Source organism: Phocoena sinus, chromosome 5 (assembly GCF_008692025.1).
Source record: "Phocoena sinus isolate mPhoSin1 chromosome 5, mPhoSin1.pri, whole genome shotgun sequence".
In the NCBI taxonomy this organism is placed as follows: Eukaryota; Metazoa; Chordata; class Mammalia; order Artiodactyla; family Phocoenidae; genus Phocoena; species Phocoena sinus.
The window spans coordinates 68,201,059-68,220,147 of record NC_045767.1 but is presented as its reverse complement, the minus strand read 5'-3'; the positions used below and the strand labels follow the sequence as shown (position 1 = coordinate 68,220,147).

Below are 19,089 nucleotides of genomic sequence, written 5' to 3'. Positions count from 1 at the left end.
TATTATTTTCCATTGACAAACAGGATAAATCAGCTGAACTGTAACCTTGTTTTCTGTAGGTCTGGTGTCATCAGAAGCTAAAAATGACCTTATAAATGTCACGACTTTCATTTCAATAAACCATTGTTTTGGATCCCGGTGGAAGCATTCCTGCTTTGAATACTAAGATATCAATAGCCTAACATCGTGGGAATAAGAAACAAAAATATTTTGAGCCAAAATATAAGAGTAATATTTAGAGGATTCACTCCTCTTGGTTTCCAGATTCATATATTCTGATTATGCAAAAACCAGCCTTATAGATATCATTGGTGAAGAGTGCCTACTGCATTCTAAATGCTTAAGATTTTACTTCCCGAGTCCCTCTCTTCTTTTTTTTCTCTCTGGAGAAGACTCTAGGGATGAAATTATGGAATCTCTTTTTTTTTTTTAATATTTATTGGTGTATGGTTGATTTACAATGTTGTGTTAGTTTCAGGTGTACAGCAAAGTGAATCAGTTATACATATACATATATGTACCTCACTTCTTTTAATACATAATTACTTCAGGACTCCCCTAGGGCTCCAGTGGTTAGGACTCAGCACTTCCACTGCAGGGTGCACGGGTTCCATCCCTGGTCGGTAAACTAAGGTCCGCGTGATGCTCAGTGCAGCCAAAAATTATATAGATACATATCATTACTTTCATTTACCAAAACAATCATTCATGGAATACATAACTTGACTGAAAAGGCATTCATTGCTTACAGGATGAATACAAAGCCCTGTGCTTTCAAACCTTTTACAATCTAGTCCCAAACTATCTCTAATCCGGTGTGGCAGGTACTGAAGCATACAGGTACTTTAGTGTATTAATTTAACTCTCAATAACTCTATAAGTTAGGTATTAGCGTTACTCCCATTTTACAAATAAGAAAATTGACGCACAGAAAGTATAAGAAACTTGCCTAAAGTCACAGAGCTGGCAAACGGCAGAACTGGGATTCAAAACCAAATAATTCAAATCCAGAGCTTGTGCTCCTAATCACAATGACACATTGGAATCATCATCGTCTCTGGGATCATGTGGAACCTGTAATGGATGTTTGCCATCTGCTGGACGTTGTGCTAAGCACCTTGTTTTCCACCTGCCTGAGTTCAGAGCTGGGCGTGACTTTCCATCCATATCTTTGCCTATAGAAATTCTAGATATTATTAAAGGCACTGCTTCAAGCTAAGCCCTCAAAGAAGGTTCCCATGTTCATATATTCTGCCCTTTTGAGCATCTTACGTTATTCAGCGTCTTTACCAGACATGTGAGAACCAATAATCTACATGACAGAGTTTGTGTTATATTTAACTATAACCTGTCTTATCTCTCCAATCATGCTAGGGACAAAGTCATATTACATTCATCTTTGTAGCCCTCACAATACCTGGTACATTTCTTAACTGAGAATCCCATGCTTAGTTTTGATTCCAGAAACTCAGGGAATTACTACACACAGTTACTTATCACAATAACATTGTTAACAAACATATATTTTATTCAGAGACTTCTACTTTATAAATAGGCTCAAAGAGCTTCCCCAATTCCCATTTCTACAAACATGGAAGGAGAAGAAAATGGGAAGAGGACACATCTAGTGGGGGTAACACACTACTACAGCTGTTCACATATTTATAACAGCAAAGGATTCATAGCAACTACTGAAAAAATACAGAGTACAATTTTACCTTAGGGAAGAATGTTCTGAGAAACACATATATTTCTCTTTCCTAGGATTAAACATGCTATAATATTTCCTAGTCAGAAAAAAAAATGTGACAGAAAATATATTGACAATTCTGTTTCCAGGCAAAATCTACAGCAAACAGGAAACCACTCAAAACAGACCTCCAAAGGTCAAAGCAAATATGTAAACTTCACAGCAATGAGTGGCATCTGGTCTTCCAGGAAACAGCACCTTAGATTTGGTACCCATGCTTCTCCTGGGGGTTTTTCGGGCTTCACAATGCCTTCATCTGTCAAATGCAAAGCAGTATACAAAAATATACAATATGCAAAACATGGACCAAAGCAACTAGCAATTTATAAGAAAAACATTTAAAAGATCACTATTTTCCATTTGTATTAACATTTTTCTTTTATTGTATAAAATAGGGACCACATCTAGCACCATTTTCTAGATGATGCAAATATTTTGCTTTGTAGCTGATCTATCTACCTCTCTTTTGGGTACTCAGATAACATTTATATTGATATTTTTCTAACAAGGGGATGGAAAGAAAAGGGTTAAGATCCCAGAAAACAGAGGGGAAAAAAAGTAACTACTTAAGAGCAGAGATTGCTAAATGAGCCACGTACAATGCAGAGAATCGATATGAGTTTTCTAGATATGTATTAATATTAAGAGTCGGCTTCAGTTTTGCTACATATAAGCAAAGCTTTTAGGCTATCTTATATTCTATGAAAGTTATATTCTCTTCAAAGTTACCTTGCTACCGAATCATGCATTTTGAGTTTTCCAGTGTGTTCTATGCTAGGTTCAATGAAAAAGTTCAAAAAGTTCCAAATAGGGACAGAACAAAAGTTTCCATCAGAATGGGTCTTCTTTCTTTTCTTAGAGGAATTATGCTTTGAGACATGGATCCTCCCCCATACTTGAAAAAATGTTTTCTCCCATCAAAGAATTTCCAATGGTTCTCTAAAGAGGAGTGCTTCCTGTTAAGAATCCCTGTAATGGCTTCCAGTAAAGCAAAAAAGGGTCAGTATGTTCAGTAAGACTATTTTTTTAATTTTTAAATTTTATTTTATTTTTAATATAAATTGTATATATTTGAGAGGTAAAACATGATTTATATGCATATACATAGTGAAATGATTACTACAGTCAAGTTAATTTACACACCTCCTCACCATTACCTTTCCTGTGCATGTGTGTGTGCGTGTGTATGCAAGCGTGTGTGGTGAGAGCACCAGAAATCTACTCACTTAGCAAATCTCCAGTATTCAATACAGCATTAGTAACTCTAGTCATCATGCTGTACATTAGATTTCTAAAACTTATTGATCCAATAGAACTACAACGTTGTACCCATTGACTAATATCTCCCTGTTTGTCTGCTCCCCACCCCTTGTAACCACTATTCTACCCTTTGCTACTATGTATTCAACTTTTTAAATTCCATATATATAAGTGAGATCATGCCTTGGACATTGTGTGAAGTGAAATAAGCCAGACACAGAGAGAAACTGTCTCTTTCTAAGTGAAGCAGGTGTGGAAGTGTTTCACCCTTGCGGAGAACAACATATCTTCCAAAGTAACTGAGTCTCCAGTCAAACACTGCAAGTCAAACACAGGCTGCATTTTGAAATGCTGGTAGCTAAGCAATACCAGCTGCTGATGAACCTGAAAGGCAGAAGGTGAGGATGAATGACCTTGAGCATATTATTCAATGTCCCTGCTTACTGTTACCGTCACATCAGTTAGCTCAAGTTTTCAGTCAATTTCCACTTCGCAGACTTTCAAGGTTGGCAGACGCTCCCCATTCCTTCGGATGTCTCCTGCCTGCTGAATGCTTACAACCAGGAGAAACACTCTCTCCGCCTGCATATTTCTGCTACCAGCAAACAGAATCTATCAAGAGTCAGTTTCGTTTCTTCCCAAATCGTTGCCTTGTAATTGGGTTTACAATTATGTGTATAATTATATAAGTAAATAACATATTCATTTTTATTGAGTATAATAGTTTATTACAACAAAATATTACACAGACTGGTTAAATTCGAGAACAAAGAGAAATATGTTTTATTCTATGGAAACTAAGTTTAATGCCTTAGAAATAACTCTATGAAGTCAAGTAAAAAAACCAAAAAAATTACTGTCAAATTATTATAGGTGAGGAAACTACAAAAGATCAGGAGAAACAGCACCCGAAATCTAAAAGGATATTATATGCATATTGCTTGCCAAAAAAGTTCCTCTGCTTTGAGGAACTACAGACTAGCTTCTCTGCTATGTGTGAGGTTTGTGCATGAAACACCAGACAAAACTGCAATCAATATACCAATAATTTATCTTTAAAAAACACCCTGGGACAACAAGATTAAAAAATTACTATATATTTATATTACTAGGTATGCATCATCTCCTGATTTCCTCTTCTTAATCTTTTTAAAAAAATTATCCACGGCCTGATTGCATTACTCTGTGTCCTTTGCCAACAGCCAGCACTTCCTGGCTTTTGAAATCAATGAATACTTCCAGAGAAGAAGTTATAAGAGCACAGAAGCACAGGACAGACCTTTCTCTTCATTTCGACTCTACTGGTTATGTAGGTGTTTATCTTTGAGCAGCTTTGTTGTTTGCTCTCGACTGATTTCCCATTTTATACCAGAGATAAAGGCAGCTCACATGGACACTTAAGATACAACAAATTAGGATAAATTTCAAGACTTTAGAAAAGTGAATTAACATTCCGAATCTCACTTTCTTCACAGTGCTGTGAAGAATAAGTGAGAATTCTTCTAAAAAGCCAAGCATACAGAAGTGTCCAATGAATGTGAGTTCATTTCCTTCTCTGGTCAGTAAAAGGATATATTGAAGATGCATAATTTTCATGGTGATTAGGAAATTATTCTATGCCTCTGTATAATGCTTTGTGTTTTTAAAGTACTTTCCTATATATTCTAATTAATCCCACACAACAACGGTGCCGAATAAATATATCAGGTTTAATTACTTCGCGTTTACATTTTATAAGACGGAGGCAGATAGATGTGAAGCGTCTAAACCAAGTTCTCTCTGAAAGGTAACGCAAATTTATGTTTAAATAAGCCTATTACGAGTTTATTTTCTGAGCCTTTCTCTCATTAACTTCTGCAATTCTACAAGATGTCTAAGATTTTCTTTTAAATTTCATTACTCTTTCATAATGCTCTTCTTTAGAGGCTCACCAATAACTAGCAGAGAACATAACATTTTAATTCCATGCCAGTACATGAAAAACAGAATAAAGATAGAAAGCAAAACAAATTCCTCATGAACACAATTGAAAGTCAGCGAGTTTTGTCCTCTGAACCCATAGTCCAAGATGGGGCCTGAAAATTAGAACTTCTTGTACTGTTGTATTTCTCCATCCTGAATGTACCCCCAGACAAGAGGACACTGGGACTATGGTTGGATTTGCAGAAACATAGCCAAGGCCTGAGTAGTCAGGAAGGAACTTTTGGATAGGCCTTACAACTTAATTCTAGAATCTCAGGACCGTATTGGAATTGTGATGAGAAACTGTTCATTGATGCAAGAAACTCATTTTTCCTGACAGAGGGGAAATCTACTCTCAACTAGACATAACTCTACCACTGTCTTAGTTCTGTTCATATTTAATTTCCTCCTCCTGTCCCCTCCCCACTGTGAGGCAGCCATTCTATAGATTAATTTTGCCTATTCTTTAGCTTCATATAAATGGAATCACATAGTACATACCCTTTGTATCTGGCTAAGTTTATTCATAAAATGTTTTTGAGATTCATCCATATTATTGCTAGAATCAATAGCTTGTTCCTTTTTACTCCTAGGAAGTGTGTACCTGTATTAATATACTACAGTTTGCTTATCATTTCTCCTGTCCTTGGTATCTGAAATCTTTCTGTTTTTTGGCTATCATGAATAGAGCTTCCATGAAACTCTTATAAAGTATGGACATATGTTTTTATTTCTCTTGAATAAATAAGTAGCAGTAAAATTGCTGAGCATACAATTAGCGTATGTTTACCTTTATTAGAAACAATCAAATGGCTTTCCTAAGTGGTTGTACCATTTAATATTCTCATTAGCAATGTATGAGTTTAAGTTATGCCATATCCACACCAACACTCAAACAAACAACTTTTATCTGACCTTAGAGTCCCCAAATATGCTATTCCTCTACCTGAAGTATTATCCCCCTTGTTCTGTGACTAATTAGTTGACCACTTACCCATGATGTCTCCGTTTAAATATCAGTTGCTCAACAAAGTCTATTCTTATCATTTTCTAACTCATCTAGGTTGGCCCTCCTGCTACACATTCCCAGAGCACACTGTACCATTTGTGTAGTATTTATAAGACTCACCTTGCTTATGATTATTTGTTTAATACTTCCTTCTTTCTTAGAGTGTGAGCTCCATGAAAGCAGAAACCATGCCTTCCACTATGCCTGGATGATTAGAAAGTACTCGGTAAATATTTATAGCTTTTTGCAAAACCAAGATGTAAAATGTTTTAATTACCTTATCACAGATATAGTGAAGGTGATTTGTTAAAACCATTCATAAGGGAATCCATCAGAGTACAGACACATGTACAGGTAGGCATCAGCTAATAATTATAGCAGAAATTCCTTTTGTCCACTTCGCTGATATCGTCTACTATGTTTTCAAACTATGTAATATTTTGTGTCCAGCTCAAGAAAACCATAACAGCATCTTTCTGGAGGGTTTTCAGGGACAATAGCACAAAGCAGATGTTTAAAACAATAAATCCAGATAAGTCTTCTGGCAGCTTTTGTATCATCACTAAGAAATTCATCGGATAACATTAATAATTTATCATTAATATCATCAGCTCCAAGACTACTTTACAGCTTTAAAAATAATTTACTCCTTAAGTATAAGTAAGATCATATTCTTTCCCACTACCCAGGGCTCTCTTCTTCCCTACAGCTAAGGCTCACATAAAATGTATGCATCTGGAGAGCTGAATTGACTCATCCTAAACAATAGGGTGGCATTGCAATAGACACCATTGGATACATTTTTTATTTTCTTTAGAAAATCAAACACATATAAGGAACCAGACTTTGGATATCTTGGAATTTTATCAGGCCCTCCATTAATTCCAATTAGAAACCAGGGTCTAGCACAGGGCTTGGCACATAGTAGCGGTTGAATAAATATTTATTTAAAACATCAATGAAAGTGGTCACAGCAAAAGCTTCAAACAAAGGAAATTCTAATAAACAAAGTTTATTGATTAATCCAGAAACATAGTCATTTTTTAAAAAAAAGTATAAACCAAATTATTGCTTTCAGTCAATGAAACCAGGCGCCCCATGGGTGGGAGCTCTGTTTAACCAACACAGCTCTTACAGCGCTGAAGGCCATTCTCGTTGCAAGCCGTGCACTTCAGGGCCTTGAAAGAGTCCGTAAAGCAGTTTCGAAACACTGACATTTTGCTCCCGTGGCAGATGGAGCACGGAAGAAAGCCAAAGCCTCCACAGGAGGGACACTCGTGTGGATGCTGCACTCTCTGGATAGGTGGCAGGGGGACAAGAGAGGACAGAACATGTGTTAGCATGACAACTCCATCAGCCCTCCTGTATTTCTGTACTGTGGACGGTCATAAAACAAGATCGGCATAATATGGCTGGGGACCTGAAATCACCTACCATTAATATACAATAGACGCAGGGGATACACTAACTGAAGTTTCCTTCATTATCTCATTGACGGCCATCAATAGCATAACCTTGGTGTGTAAGGGCTGGTACCTTTTAGGCTAAAGGGCACACACTTCCAGAAATCCATCATATGAAAACACATATTTACAAATCAAACAGTTCAGGAAATGGTCATTTGCATTAAAGGAAAATACTGTAACTTTCCCTTTAGTATCACATCACAGTTTTATATCTTTGTTTATAGAATAGTAGGACTAACAGTGAGTATGGAAAATCGGTAAACTAAAAGCTGGAGTGGATGAGCCACTGTCAACTGAAGATCCGTCATCATACTGCACATGTGAATAATGCTTTGTATTTTTAAAAGCACTTTCAAATGCATTACTATATAGAATCTTCCCTCATCCCACCCTTCACACACACTGACACCTTCTTCTGTAAAGCAGCTAATTCAAGCAACATTATCCTCATTTTATATTTAAAGAAACAGGCATAGAAATCTTAAGACATTTATCCAAGTCTGTAAAATTACCCACAGTAGCTATCAGCCTTTCTGCCTCAAGTAAAAATAAAGTACCCATGAAAGTATAATGAAATTAACTAGCAAGGATGTTAAAGATATTTTGAAAATTATCCATACGTATTTCTATTTGCTTTTTTGAGCATGTGACCTTTACTGGAGTCTACTAGCAGCATCCATTTGCTGGGGGGAGATTAGGATCGATTACGGAATGAATACAAAGAGAACGTGAGTTAATACCAAGCTTCTGACTTGCAAAATAGGAATTTGCAGCAATGTTTGAAAGCCCACCTTTGTGACAAGAGTAATTGCTAAAGTAAGCTTGGGAAATGTAGACACAGACACACACACGCACACACACAAGCACACTCAAACATACCTTACATACTTAGACATACATACAGATTTTCCCTGGAAGTTCACACCTGTACTTAAGAAAGTCTCCAAAAAATCCAACTGAAAAGGTAACCGATTAACTAGGTTTAATCTACCATGTCCCTGGCAAGAAACCTTTTCCCAGAAAACAACTATAATTTTCTCATAATCAGTACCCTGTGGAATGTACTCTGGGAAACAAACATTAAGGATATGATTGCTTTAAAATTTATATATTCCCAGACCACTCTTCAGAGATGCATATTCTGTATATAGTAAGATTTGTTTACAGTTACCATTTGACTTTGCTATTATATCAAGATGGCAAAATCCATGGAATATCTTATTTTTAGTAACACAGAATTACTTTGATGGAAAGTAGTGATTGCCAGTCTGAACGACACAGACAAGGAATGTTGTCAAGTTTGTAGACACCCAAAGCTCTTCTAAAAAGTTAGATTGTATGTAGTAACTTAGTTTCTTTGTAACTGGGTTTTTGTCATTTCTTTGTGCAAGGTTGACCAAAAAATGGTGTACCAGACTTACAATTTTGCATGATATAAAAATGTCTTTAGAAAAAAAACTTTCAGTAAAAACAAAAACAGTGAAGAAAGAGTGTAGTCTAAAAGCAAAACATAGAGAATTAGTAAGTAATGCTATTCTTATCAAATTTTAGAAAGAATATGATACAGTAGATAGGCCATTGACATGCATTAAAGCCATGCCAGGGATTATGTTAAAAATATTTAATGACTTGTACGAAAGAACACCAACTGGTCAGAAAGGACTAATAGGGCCCTGAATCCAGGACTTCACCCATTAGTGCTGGATTGTAAATAGAACTGGATTCCAAGTAGAGTGGGATCATCAGATTTTGCAATTTAAAAAATTGGGATGCCCAGTTAATTTGAATTTCTGACAGATCACAGATAAATTTTTATATAAGTATGTGCCAAATATTTTATGGGACATGCTTAAACTAAAAAAATTATTCATAATTTACTACAGGTTTAAATGTAAGTGGACATCCTATACTGTACCTGGCAATCCTCACAGGGGAGTTGCTGACAGGGAAGAGGAGAGCTGCTTGGGAGTCTTGGGGTAGCAGCTATTTACCAACCAGTATAAATTATTTTAATATCTTAACAACCAGTATAAACATGTTTCAATATTTTCAAATTCTTGAATAGCCTATGGTTTTCCCATAAAATATATTTGCAATGGCAAGCAAAGAACAACAAAGCTAGAATACATGTGAGCACTAGGAAGCTTCCTAGGTTCATTCACCAGCTATGTCACTCACTCCAAACACCAGGCTCTAAACACAGAGAACCCAAAATGATAACGCAGTGCAACACAATTAAAAATTACTGAAACTGAGCAGGACCCTGCAGAACCATCCTGGGGACAGACAACTCCCCACCCCATCCCCTGGCTCTTGTTTAGAGAAAAGCTTTAGCCTCCTAGGCCTTCCCTGAGTTCCAAAGAGCAAATTTAATCAGAGAAGTGAGAAAATGTGGAAACAAATGAAAACAGTTAGGCAAGACAAAATAATAATAGTCTAGCCATAAAACAAAGTCAAGGACCTTTAGTTCCTCCTCAAGGGCTAAAGATAATATCCTGAGCCATATCCTGGAGTTGTTTTGCAGATACTAAGACCCCCCCACTGCCAACGAGGTGGAAGAAGTTAACTGCATGCTGACCTCCAGTATGTAGACTCCAGACAGGTTGGAACCAGAAGGTTGATGATGTTAACTCCCAAAATACCACCCTGTTACCTCACCACCAACCAATCAGGAGGATGTTCACGAGCTGATCAGGCACTCTGTGACCCTCTCCCTCACTTTGTCTTTCAAAACCCTTCCCTGAAGGCCACTGGGGAGTTTGGATCTTTTGAGCATGAGCTGCCCATACTCCTTGCTTGGCCCCATGTTGGGCACCTTACGATAAACGTTGTACTTTCCTTTACCACACCCCAGTATCAGTAGATTGGCTTTACTGCATGGGTGACTGGACCCAAGTTTGGTTTGGTAACATTATCTTATATCATGGGCCTGGAACATGATTTACAAAAATTACTTTCAAAGGGTCAAAATATCAAATGTTAAATATATAATGAGTCTGCTCTTTCTTAAAGTTTCTCCACAATTCAGAAAAAATAAATTTTCTAAAATGAAGTTAATATATAAATACTAAAAGCCGTATTGTTCTTTTTAGAGAGAATCACAAATAGACCAAGGTCATTCTAAAATAACATCATCACTTGCAAACTGGTGGTCACAGAGTTTCTCCCCAGGAATCTCCAGCCATGTGTTTACCAGCACAGTGAACATACCAGAAATTGTCAAGCTCTGTTGTCTCAAACTCAGTTTAAATTTGGCTGTCAATTTGAAATTTAGAGACAGAACTTTTCATTAGATTACTCAGTGCTGTAGTCCATACTTTAAACAAACTGGATCTAGTATATCTTTCTTTGCCTTCAAGCTTTCCAAATGGGAAAAGTCCATGGAAGAGTCATTAACCATTACAGATGGTCACTTCAGTTACGATGGTTATTTCTTTGTATTCTAGAACATCTGTTAATTTTATATTTGTAAGATGGTAAAATCAGTTGATTCAACTGATCAAGAACAGGAAGTAATAGAATAATAAGAAGAAATAAATAAATAAATAAAATAAAACAATGTCAGAATCTGTGCAATGCCATGATGAGATATGTCTTTTACTTTAAAGATATGTCTTTTACTTTAAAGATATGTCTTCTACTTTAATTCACTCATTAAATTGTCTCAACAATTTAATGAGTTAATTCATGTAAAGTGAATAGAATATTGCCTGGCACATTGTAGCTACTTAACAAGACATGATTAGTTATTATTTCACTAATAAATCCTTATTTGAAGAGATTTTTATTAGCTGCTGCCTCAAGTTAAATTGCTTGTGGTCACATGACACAACCATTTTCTACCATTCATAGAGTCATTTTATTTAAACACTTCTATACTTAGTCTTCTGGTCTAAAGTGTTACCACTGTAAGAAAGGGAGAGTAAATGTGTTTCAGTTCACGTGAAAATTCTGATGTCTTGGAGCACAGTATTGGAAAGATTCTGAGGCCACTTCCACTCAGGAAAAATTAACTGTTTCAACCATACACTTGGGAGAGAAAAGGGATAGCTTACATAGGATGTAGTGTCTATACCCAATTCTCACACGAACCTGACGTAATAGAGACTATCTCATTTCACAAATGATGAAACAAAGTCTCTTAATGAGTTAAAAAAAATGTTCAGCTCACAGTGGAATTTGAAAATTAGAAATTAGAGAACTCTCTTCAAGAACTATATGCATGCCCTTTCCTCTTTAAGAGTAGTTTTCAACCTTTACTTACATCCATTTTTTCCCAAATAATATAGTACATGGGATTCCCAAAACATAAAACAGTTAAAAGGATAAATGCTGCAAATGAAGCAGAAGTGGGGTGGGGGTGGGAGTGGGTCTTGAGGGGACCCACTAAGGCTCCCCCAGTGTTCCACTAGCCTCCAGAAATCTTATTCCTGTTACATCACCCAGTATAAGCTATTCCACTTGTTCTTCTAATAATAGTAAATAATTCAGTCATTCCTAGCCATCTCCTTCAAAGAGCGCTTCTGTTATATTGGAACTCTGGTTCCAACTTAAAAGAGTTCCAACAATGAGAAAGAGCTGGCTTCTACTACATGTTCCTGTGTCCTAAGTCCAATACCTCAGTAGACAGCTTTGCCCTCAGTGCAAGATGGAAAAAGAGCTAAAAAATTCCCCAAATTTGAACAGTGTTCCAGGTTGGAGGAAGCAGGAATAACTGAAGTTAACAATAGTCATTATTGGTAGTAACAAAACAGACTTCCACTTTCAATGAAGAGGTTAACAAGAGACACTTTGACCTTCAAGCAATTAAGAAATCTAGGGTAGCTCTTCAGTGTCCTGGAGCCCAGCAAAGCTTGAAACCAGGCAGACTTGGCTGAGAATAGCACCCAGTAAGAGAACTAAATCTACAGAGTGCCCCTTTTCTGAATAGTGGTTTGGGTAGAGGCATGTCCCTTGGGGATGGAATTCAAGAAAAAAGGAGTGCAAAATCATCCTCCCTTTTACCTCTTTCTGTTCATATATTCTTGGCAAGGGAATTTAAAAATATAAAACTCAGTGGTCTCATTCCACAAATTAGTCCACATTGCCAGGAACTGTGCAAGGTGTAGGGGATATAGCAGTGAACCAAAGACCTCCCTGTTCTCTTAGTAGTAGCTCTCAGCTACAAATAAGGATTTATTAGTGAAATAATGATTAATAATGACTAATCTTATTGAGTGGTTACTACGTACCAGGCAATGTTCTATTCACTTTACATGATTCACTCATTAAATCTTCTCAACAACCCTTTGAGTAAAAGGCAGATCTCATCATAGTGTTGCAGAGATTCTGATGACATTATTTGAGGATGGCCTTGGTCTATTTGTGATTCCATTTAAAAATGATGATGTAGCTTTTTGTATTCATATATTAATTTTATTTTAGGAAATTTATTTGTGGTTTTCGAATACATCCACTCCATACTGCAGTCATCTGAACTGAAGCCCCCAAGCATTCCCTAGTCTCTAACAAAGGACCAAGGGGACAAGGGGGGAGTTCATGAATGACTGTCAAATGGGTTTCCTTTGTAGCACAAACTCAAATTTCATAAATATAAAGAGTTTTTGCTGTTATATAACATAGGAACAGGATGCTAAGATCAAGGGTCTTCAGTGTTTTCTTCAAGATCAAGAAATGAATGCACTTCTTATTTCTGAACTCAGATCATCTAACCTTATTTTAGGAGAGCTAGAAAATCTCTTAAGTATTTTACCAAAGAGGATGCAATTTATCTGAGTCTCCATGACCATAAACCCCATCATCCAGCTTGTCTATGAAGCAGACTCACTCCATGTAACAGATTATCAAAGAATGAACACTTGGCATATAATCATCTCTGGATGACTCACCTTTTTCTATGTATTTTGTTTTAAACTATATTCAATAATTTAATTCAGCAAATTCTTGTTAAGTGCCTAATAAACGACTCTCTGTCTGACCTAGCTCTTAATAAACAGAATCGTTCCTGATAATTAGAGTTCCTAGCATTCTCAATTTGCAGAGCTGGGAAAGAAGCCCCTGAACAAAATGCTGACACGGAGGAAATTTGTTGCTTATATTCCCGAATGCATAAGCCAGATGTATGAGTCTGATTCTTGACCCAATGGGATGTACTGCCACAACCCTACTTAAAAAGATGTTCCAATTCCAGAGAGAGGCAGCCAGAGCACTTGGCCTGATTTCCCAGGTGAGTAGGTGGTACTCTGCTGCTGTAGTCTCTGAACATGCTGCGGCCACCCACCCCACGGAGAAGCAACATCACCCAGAATGGCTTCTCCAGGGAGGGTCAGGCCAGTCTTTGATAGCTCGAATGCCTTGTACAGACAGCCTGTGCCATTTCCAGCATCCTCAGTGTATAGCTGGGAATCTTACCTCTGTTCTTCATAAATAACAAATCAGGCTTTACAAGGAAAAATGTACAAAAGTGGACACTATGTTGGCAATCTCACCAGCAATGACAACAAAAGGTTTGCTCATATCTTTTAAAAAAACAGCAAGGCAGCAGCTTACTTAGAGCTTCTCTACCATCTGAGATATTTAATCCAGTACCTGCCATAACAAGGTGATTGCTAATCATCTCAGGGATGCCCTGACTTCCTCTGTGTGGGAAACATCAGGACCAGCTATCCATCTCGGTTATTGTTTGGGGGAAATCCTTAGACATCTCTTTGCTTTTGATCTTTAGCCTGTTTATTAATATGAGTAAATACATAAATATATAAATAAATTTTACCCCCCAAATAGTGTTTTTATTCATCTTTTTCACCCAAGAGTTCTCTTACATAAAATAATTCTTTTTCTCTTCTTTTTCATTGATTAACTGCTTTGCCTTCTCAAAAACAAACAAAAAAACAAAACAGACAAAAAAAAAAACCTTGGGTGAAAGAGGATTCATTCATCTATTCACTCAACAAATAATTATTGGGTGCCCATTATTTTCCAATTCCTGTTCTAGGTGCTAGAGGTAAAGAACAGAACAAAATAGACAAGAATCTGTGTCCACGTGGAGCTCATATGTTACTGGGAAGATCCCCCGCAAACTGTCCAAGGAGCAGAACATGCACTGGTACAGGTAGCCTTATTAAATCCAAGTCTCATACCAGCTATTGACATATTTCACTTGCTTCTGCTGTCTTTAGCCAGCTCCTCATGTTTGAGGCCACTGACAAGTCTTCATCAGCGAATCAGGCCTCCTCAGGTTCCCCGAGCAATTTTCACTTAGATGGGAAGTATGCTAGAATTCTTGGGCCAGAAAACTTGAAATTTGATTTGCTGACACCGTTTCTGATGACCCAGCTGCAGATGCTAAGCCTCTTTCCTCTTCATTGCTGGGGTAACTGCTGAAAACTGGGGCCTGAATTACAAAGACCAGGGTGATGAATTATGCAGCACCCAAGTAACAGCAAGTTAGAACTTAGTAGGAGCTGTCTGGTTTCTCTCCGAAGTTATTGCTAATTTCCCCCTCTTCCACAATGCCACACTAGCATAAGATCCAAGTGTTAAAATTCAGTCTGTTTCCTGGACCTAGTACTCTGCCTACCTCCCAGTAAACTTCTCATCTGGGCCTTGGGTCCTGCCACATTTGATCAGATTTCCCAGATACCTATATGATACTTAATTTGAGAGTGATGGCCGCATAGATTCATGGTTAAGATTATGGAGTCAGGCTCATTAAAATCATGAATCAGGGCTTCCCTGGTGGCGCAGTGGTTGGGAGTCCGCCTGCCGATGCAGGGGACATGGGTTCGTGTCCCGGTCCGGGAAGATCCCACATGCCGCGGCAGCGGCTGGGCCCGTGAGCCATGGCCGCTGAGCCTGCGCGTCCGGAGCCTGTGCTCCACAACGGGAGAGGCCACAGCAGTGAGAGGCCCGCGTATCGCAAAAAAAAAAAAAAAAAAAAAAAAAAAAAAATCATGAATCAAACACTATTTGTAAGGTCTGGAGCAAGTGATTTAATCCTCTGTGCCTCCATTCTCTTGTCTGTAAAACAAGGATAATAATAGAACCCACCTTGCAGAGTTATTGTAAGGTTTCAATAATTTAGTACGTATAATACCAAGAATATTGCTACTTAGTAAGGACTCCAATGTTTCCTACCTCAGGAATATTAAACTCCTGTTTCATTGCCAAAAGCCAACCAGAAGAATGGAATGGGTTTGGATCTGAATCTTGTCCTTTATCCATTTTTTCTGGTTCTTCCAACTGCTTCTCCAAGGCCAGTCTCTTTGCCTGGGTGAGTTTGCCTTAAACCCCAGGCCCCTCACAGGCAGAGTTCAGGACTTTCTGGATGGCTGCAAATTCTCTGCCAGTTTTGTTATATGGACAAAGCAGCCCAACAGAGTTATATAACACCTTATAAATCCTATGAACGGTAGAAGCCAGTACCGTACTATTGTACATATTTCAACATTAAGAATAGTTTTAAATGTTTCTGGCTTATTTATGTCATCTGTAGAATTGAGACAGACTTAATGAAGAGCATAAAATCCTCTTTCAAAATTCTTTGAACTGAGAGAAAGAGAGAGGTTATGTTAATATATAGCATGGTGGTGTTAATCAAGTTGCAGAATTAAGAAATTATAGACTCAAAAGAATAAAGTCCATGAATAGCTAAGTCAATCGTCAACCTTTAAAAAGAAGAGTAATGAGGGACATTCACTTTATAAGACTCTAAAAGATGCTTTTAAATCACAGAAATAACAACAGTAGGATATTGATACAATAGGAACAAATAGAGCAATGGAATGGATCAGAAAGCTCAGACAAAGACCCAGGTACATATGGGGATTTACTGTAATAAAAAATTGGCACGGGGGCTTCCCTGGTGGCGCAGCGGTTGAGAGTCTGCCTGCCAACGCAGGGGACACGGGTTCGTGCCCCGGTCCGGGAGGACCCCACATGCCACGGAGTGGCTAGGCCCATGGCCATGGCCGCTGAGCCTGCGTGTCTGGAGCCTGTGCTCTGCAACGGGAGAGGCCACAACAGTGAGAGGCCCACGTACCACAAAAAAAAAAAAAAAAAAAAAAAGCTAATATCTAGAATATAGAAGGATCTTCTGAGAATCAACAACAACAAAAAAGACAATTCCAACACTTTTCATGGGCAAGGATAAGAATACACAACTTACAGAAGAAGAAACTTAAAAGTTTAACAAGCATACAAGGAAATGCCCAAACTCAATGGTTATCAGAAAAACATTAATTAAAATAAGGCAATATCTCTCTATACCTACGACCCTGGCAAAAATTAGAGAACAGAAAATTGGAGAACAATGTAAAACATTGCCAGGAATGTGGGAACATACGAAACCTCTTTCTCCACAGGAGGGAGTGTTGGATGCTGCAAGCATCATGGAGAGCCATCTGGCACTACCTGAAAAACTGGGGATATGCATAAGCTATTACCCAGCGATTCCTACTCTCAGAGAAATCCACAAGCAAACATGGTCAAGGTTGCTCCTTGCAGCACTGTTTGTTTGAGGGAGAAGTTAGAGGACATCAGTGGAAAAAATGAGTAGATAAAAAATACTGGGTGGGCTCCATGCAGCTGCATTGTCCAAAATAGGAGCCATCAGTCAGATATGGTTAATTATTTTATTTATTTTAAAATTTGTATTTAATTTTACTTGACTTGAATTTAAACTTAAATCAAGTAAAGTTAAATAAAATTAAAAATTCGGTTCTTCAGTCACACTAGCTACCTTCTAAGCGCTCAATAGCCACATGCAGCCAGTGACTACTGTTTTGGATAGTACAGATATAAAACAGTTCCAGATATAAAACTTCCAAAGGAAGTTCTATTCAACAGTGCTGTTGTGGGAAAGTACACAGCAGTTAGAAGAAATGGATTAAAGGTTCGCATAGCAATACAGATCGTTCTTAAAAGCATAGTGCCTAAGAAAATAATTTGAAACACAATTAGGTACATTACATGACATCATTTGTAAGAGTAAAAATGTGCAGAGAAAATAATAATACATATTAACCAAGTTAAATCACTTAAATAAAACATACATATAAACCCAAATTGATGGTTTCATGGAGTTGGAGTAGAGTACAGGGACAAAAGGAAAGAAATGAACCCACCCATACAGATTTTAGAGCTGAGAGGAATTTTAGAATATCAAGTACACACCCTCATTGTGTTTGTCTTTCTCGGTAAAATTACTATACGAATAAAACATGATTCCTAACACCAATTAGTATATAGTTCATTTGGGACATGAATTAAATGCCCAAAGACAAGTAATACAAAAATTAAAAGACTTTGATAAGCACCTAAGAAAAAGAGGGATACAGGAATGCAAAGGTGTGAGAGATCAGGAATGATGTGGGGAAGAGGTGATACTGCAGATGGGCCTTGAAGATGGTGAAAGGGAATGAGGAAATGGAACAATAGCAGGCTTGCACAAAAGAATGGTGGTAAAAAAACATGAAGTGGAAGGAATGGTAGAGAATCAGAAACGAGGTCAGCAAAGGAGACTGGACCAAAAAGAGCTGGCGTGGCACAATAGATACCGTGTAACCATATTGCATAGTTCCCCTGGGAAAGTCTGGGTTCAGGTTCACTGCCGCAGAATAATTATTAATGCACCCTTTTCACTCTCAAGGTGTCCCAGTTTAGACTATAATATATATATATATATATATATATATATATTTTACCCTACATACAGAGAGAAGTAGGCTGATAAAATACTGGAGCAGAGAGGTATTAAGGGCTTCCTGGTTGCATATTCATTTGATACATCATATATTTGAATAAGTATTTCTCAGATATTGTCATTATAAATATAGGATCAAAATTAAAAGGTGCACTTTTGGAGAAATAATTTTTTCTCTAATCTTTAGAAATGATGAGCTGGTCTGTAGGAAAAATAAAATAATTTAAATAAAAAATTTTATATGTGCTTCAAGATAATGGCCTGACATGAAACACCTCATCAACATCTCTATAACAGAGAATTAGGCTCTAATAAAGCCGACTGGAATTTTCACCTAATACTACGAGGTTGTTAGACACTAACACTAAAGTCACTCTAGCTGGAGGAAACCTCACTGTAGGTGGTAGTAAATTAAAACCGCCACATGTATCCTGTTACATATTTGTAAGAACACAGAGAAAAATTCAATTAGGAAAAGTCAATTACAATCAGAGTGTGTTGAATGTTTTGATTACTAAAAATAAGTTGCTAAAAGTACAATTACCTCAATTTTGGTTAAGAGGTCTTGCAGTTCTCCTGATTCATTCATTGACAAAATTTTCTCAGCACCCTATTAACAAGAGAGGGTAGGGGAGAAAGAAAATCCATTTTGTTAGTATTTGAGAAAACAAAGTTCTAGCCAGGAAAGTTTAACTCACAAAATACTGAACAGGATTTTTCCCTTCAGATCTAAGTAAACTCAGAACCAGGAGGCCAAAGAGGAGAGGAAATTTCTCTCTCCTTCACGTCCTCTCCCATCTAGTAAGGCTAATTGTGGGCAAAAGGAGGACTGCCAGCAGAAGGTGAGTACTGGGAAGTCCATCCATGCCTGTCAGACGAAGTCCAGAGATGGAAGGTTCCAGCACACCTTTCAGAGCTGTTCAGGGAGCCTAAGCTAGCC

At 37.5% G+C, this 19,089-nt stretch overlaps 1 protein-coding gene across 1 annotated transcript in view; it reads right to left on the bottom strand.

Moving 5' to 3' along the window:
- Window positions 1-6,980: 6,980 nt before the first annotated feature.
- The window catches only part of GRXCR1 (glutaredoxin and cysteine rich domain containing 1), a 335,749-nt gene continuing 323,640 nt past the window's right edge, over window positions 6,981-19,089 (bottom strand). The window contains exons 3-4 of the mRNA XM_032633386.1: window positions 18,694-18,759; window positions 6,981-7,276 (exon numbers count right to left, since the gene is read on the bottom strand). Of these exons, the coding sequence (XP_032489277.1) occupies window positions 7,097-7,276; window positions 18,694-18,759 (246 nt within the window). The 3' untranslated portion in view covers window positions 6,981-7,096. The remainder of the gene's footprint in view (window positions 7,277-18,693; window positions 18,760-19,089) is intronic.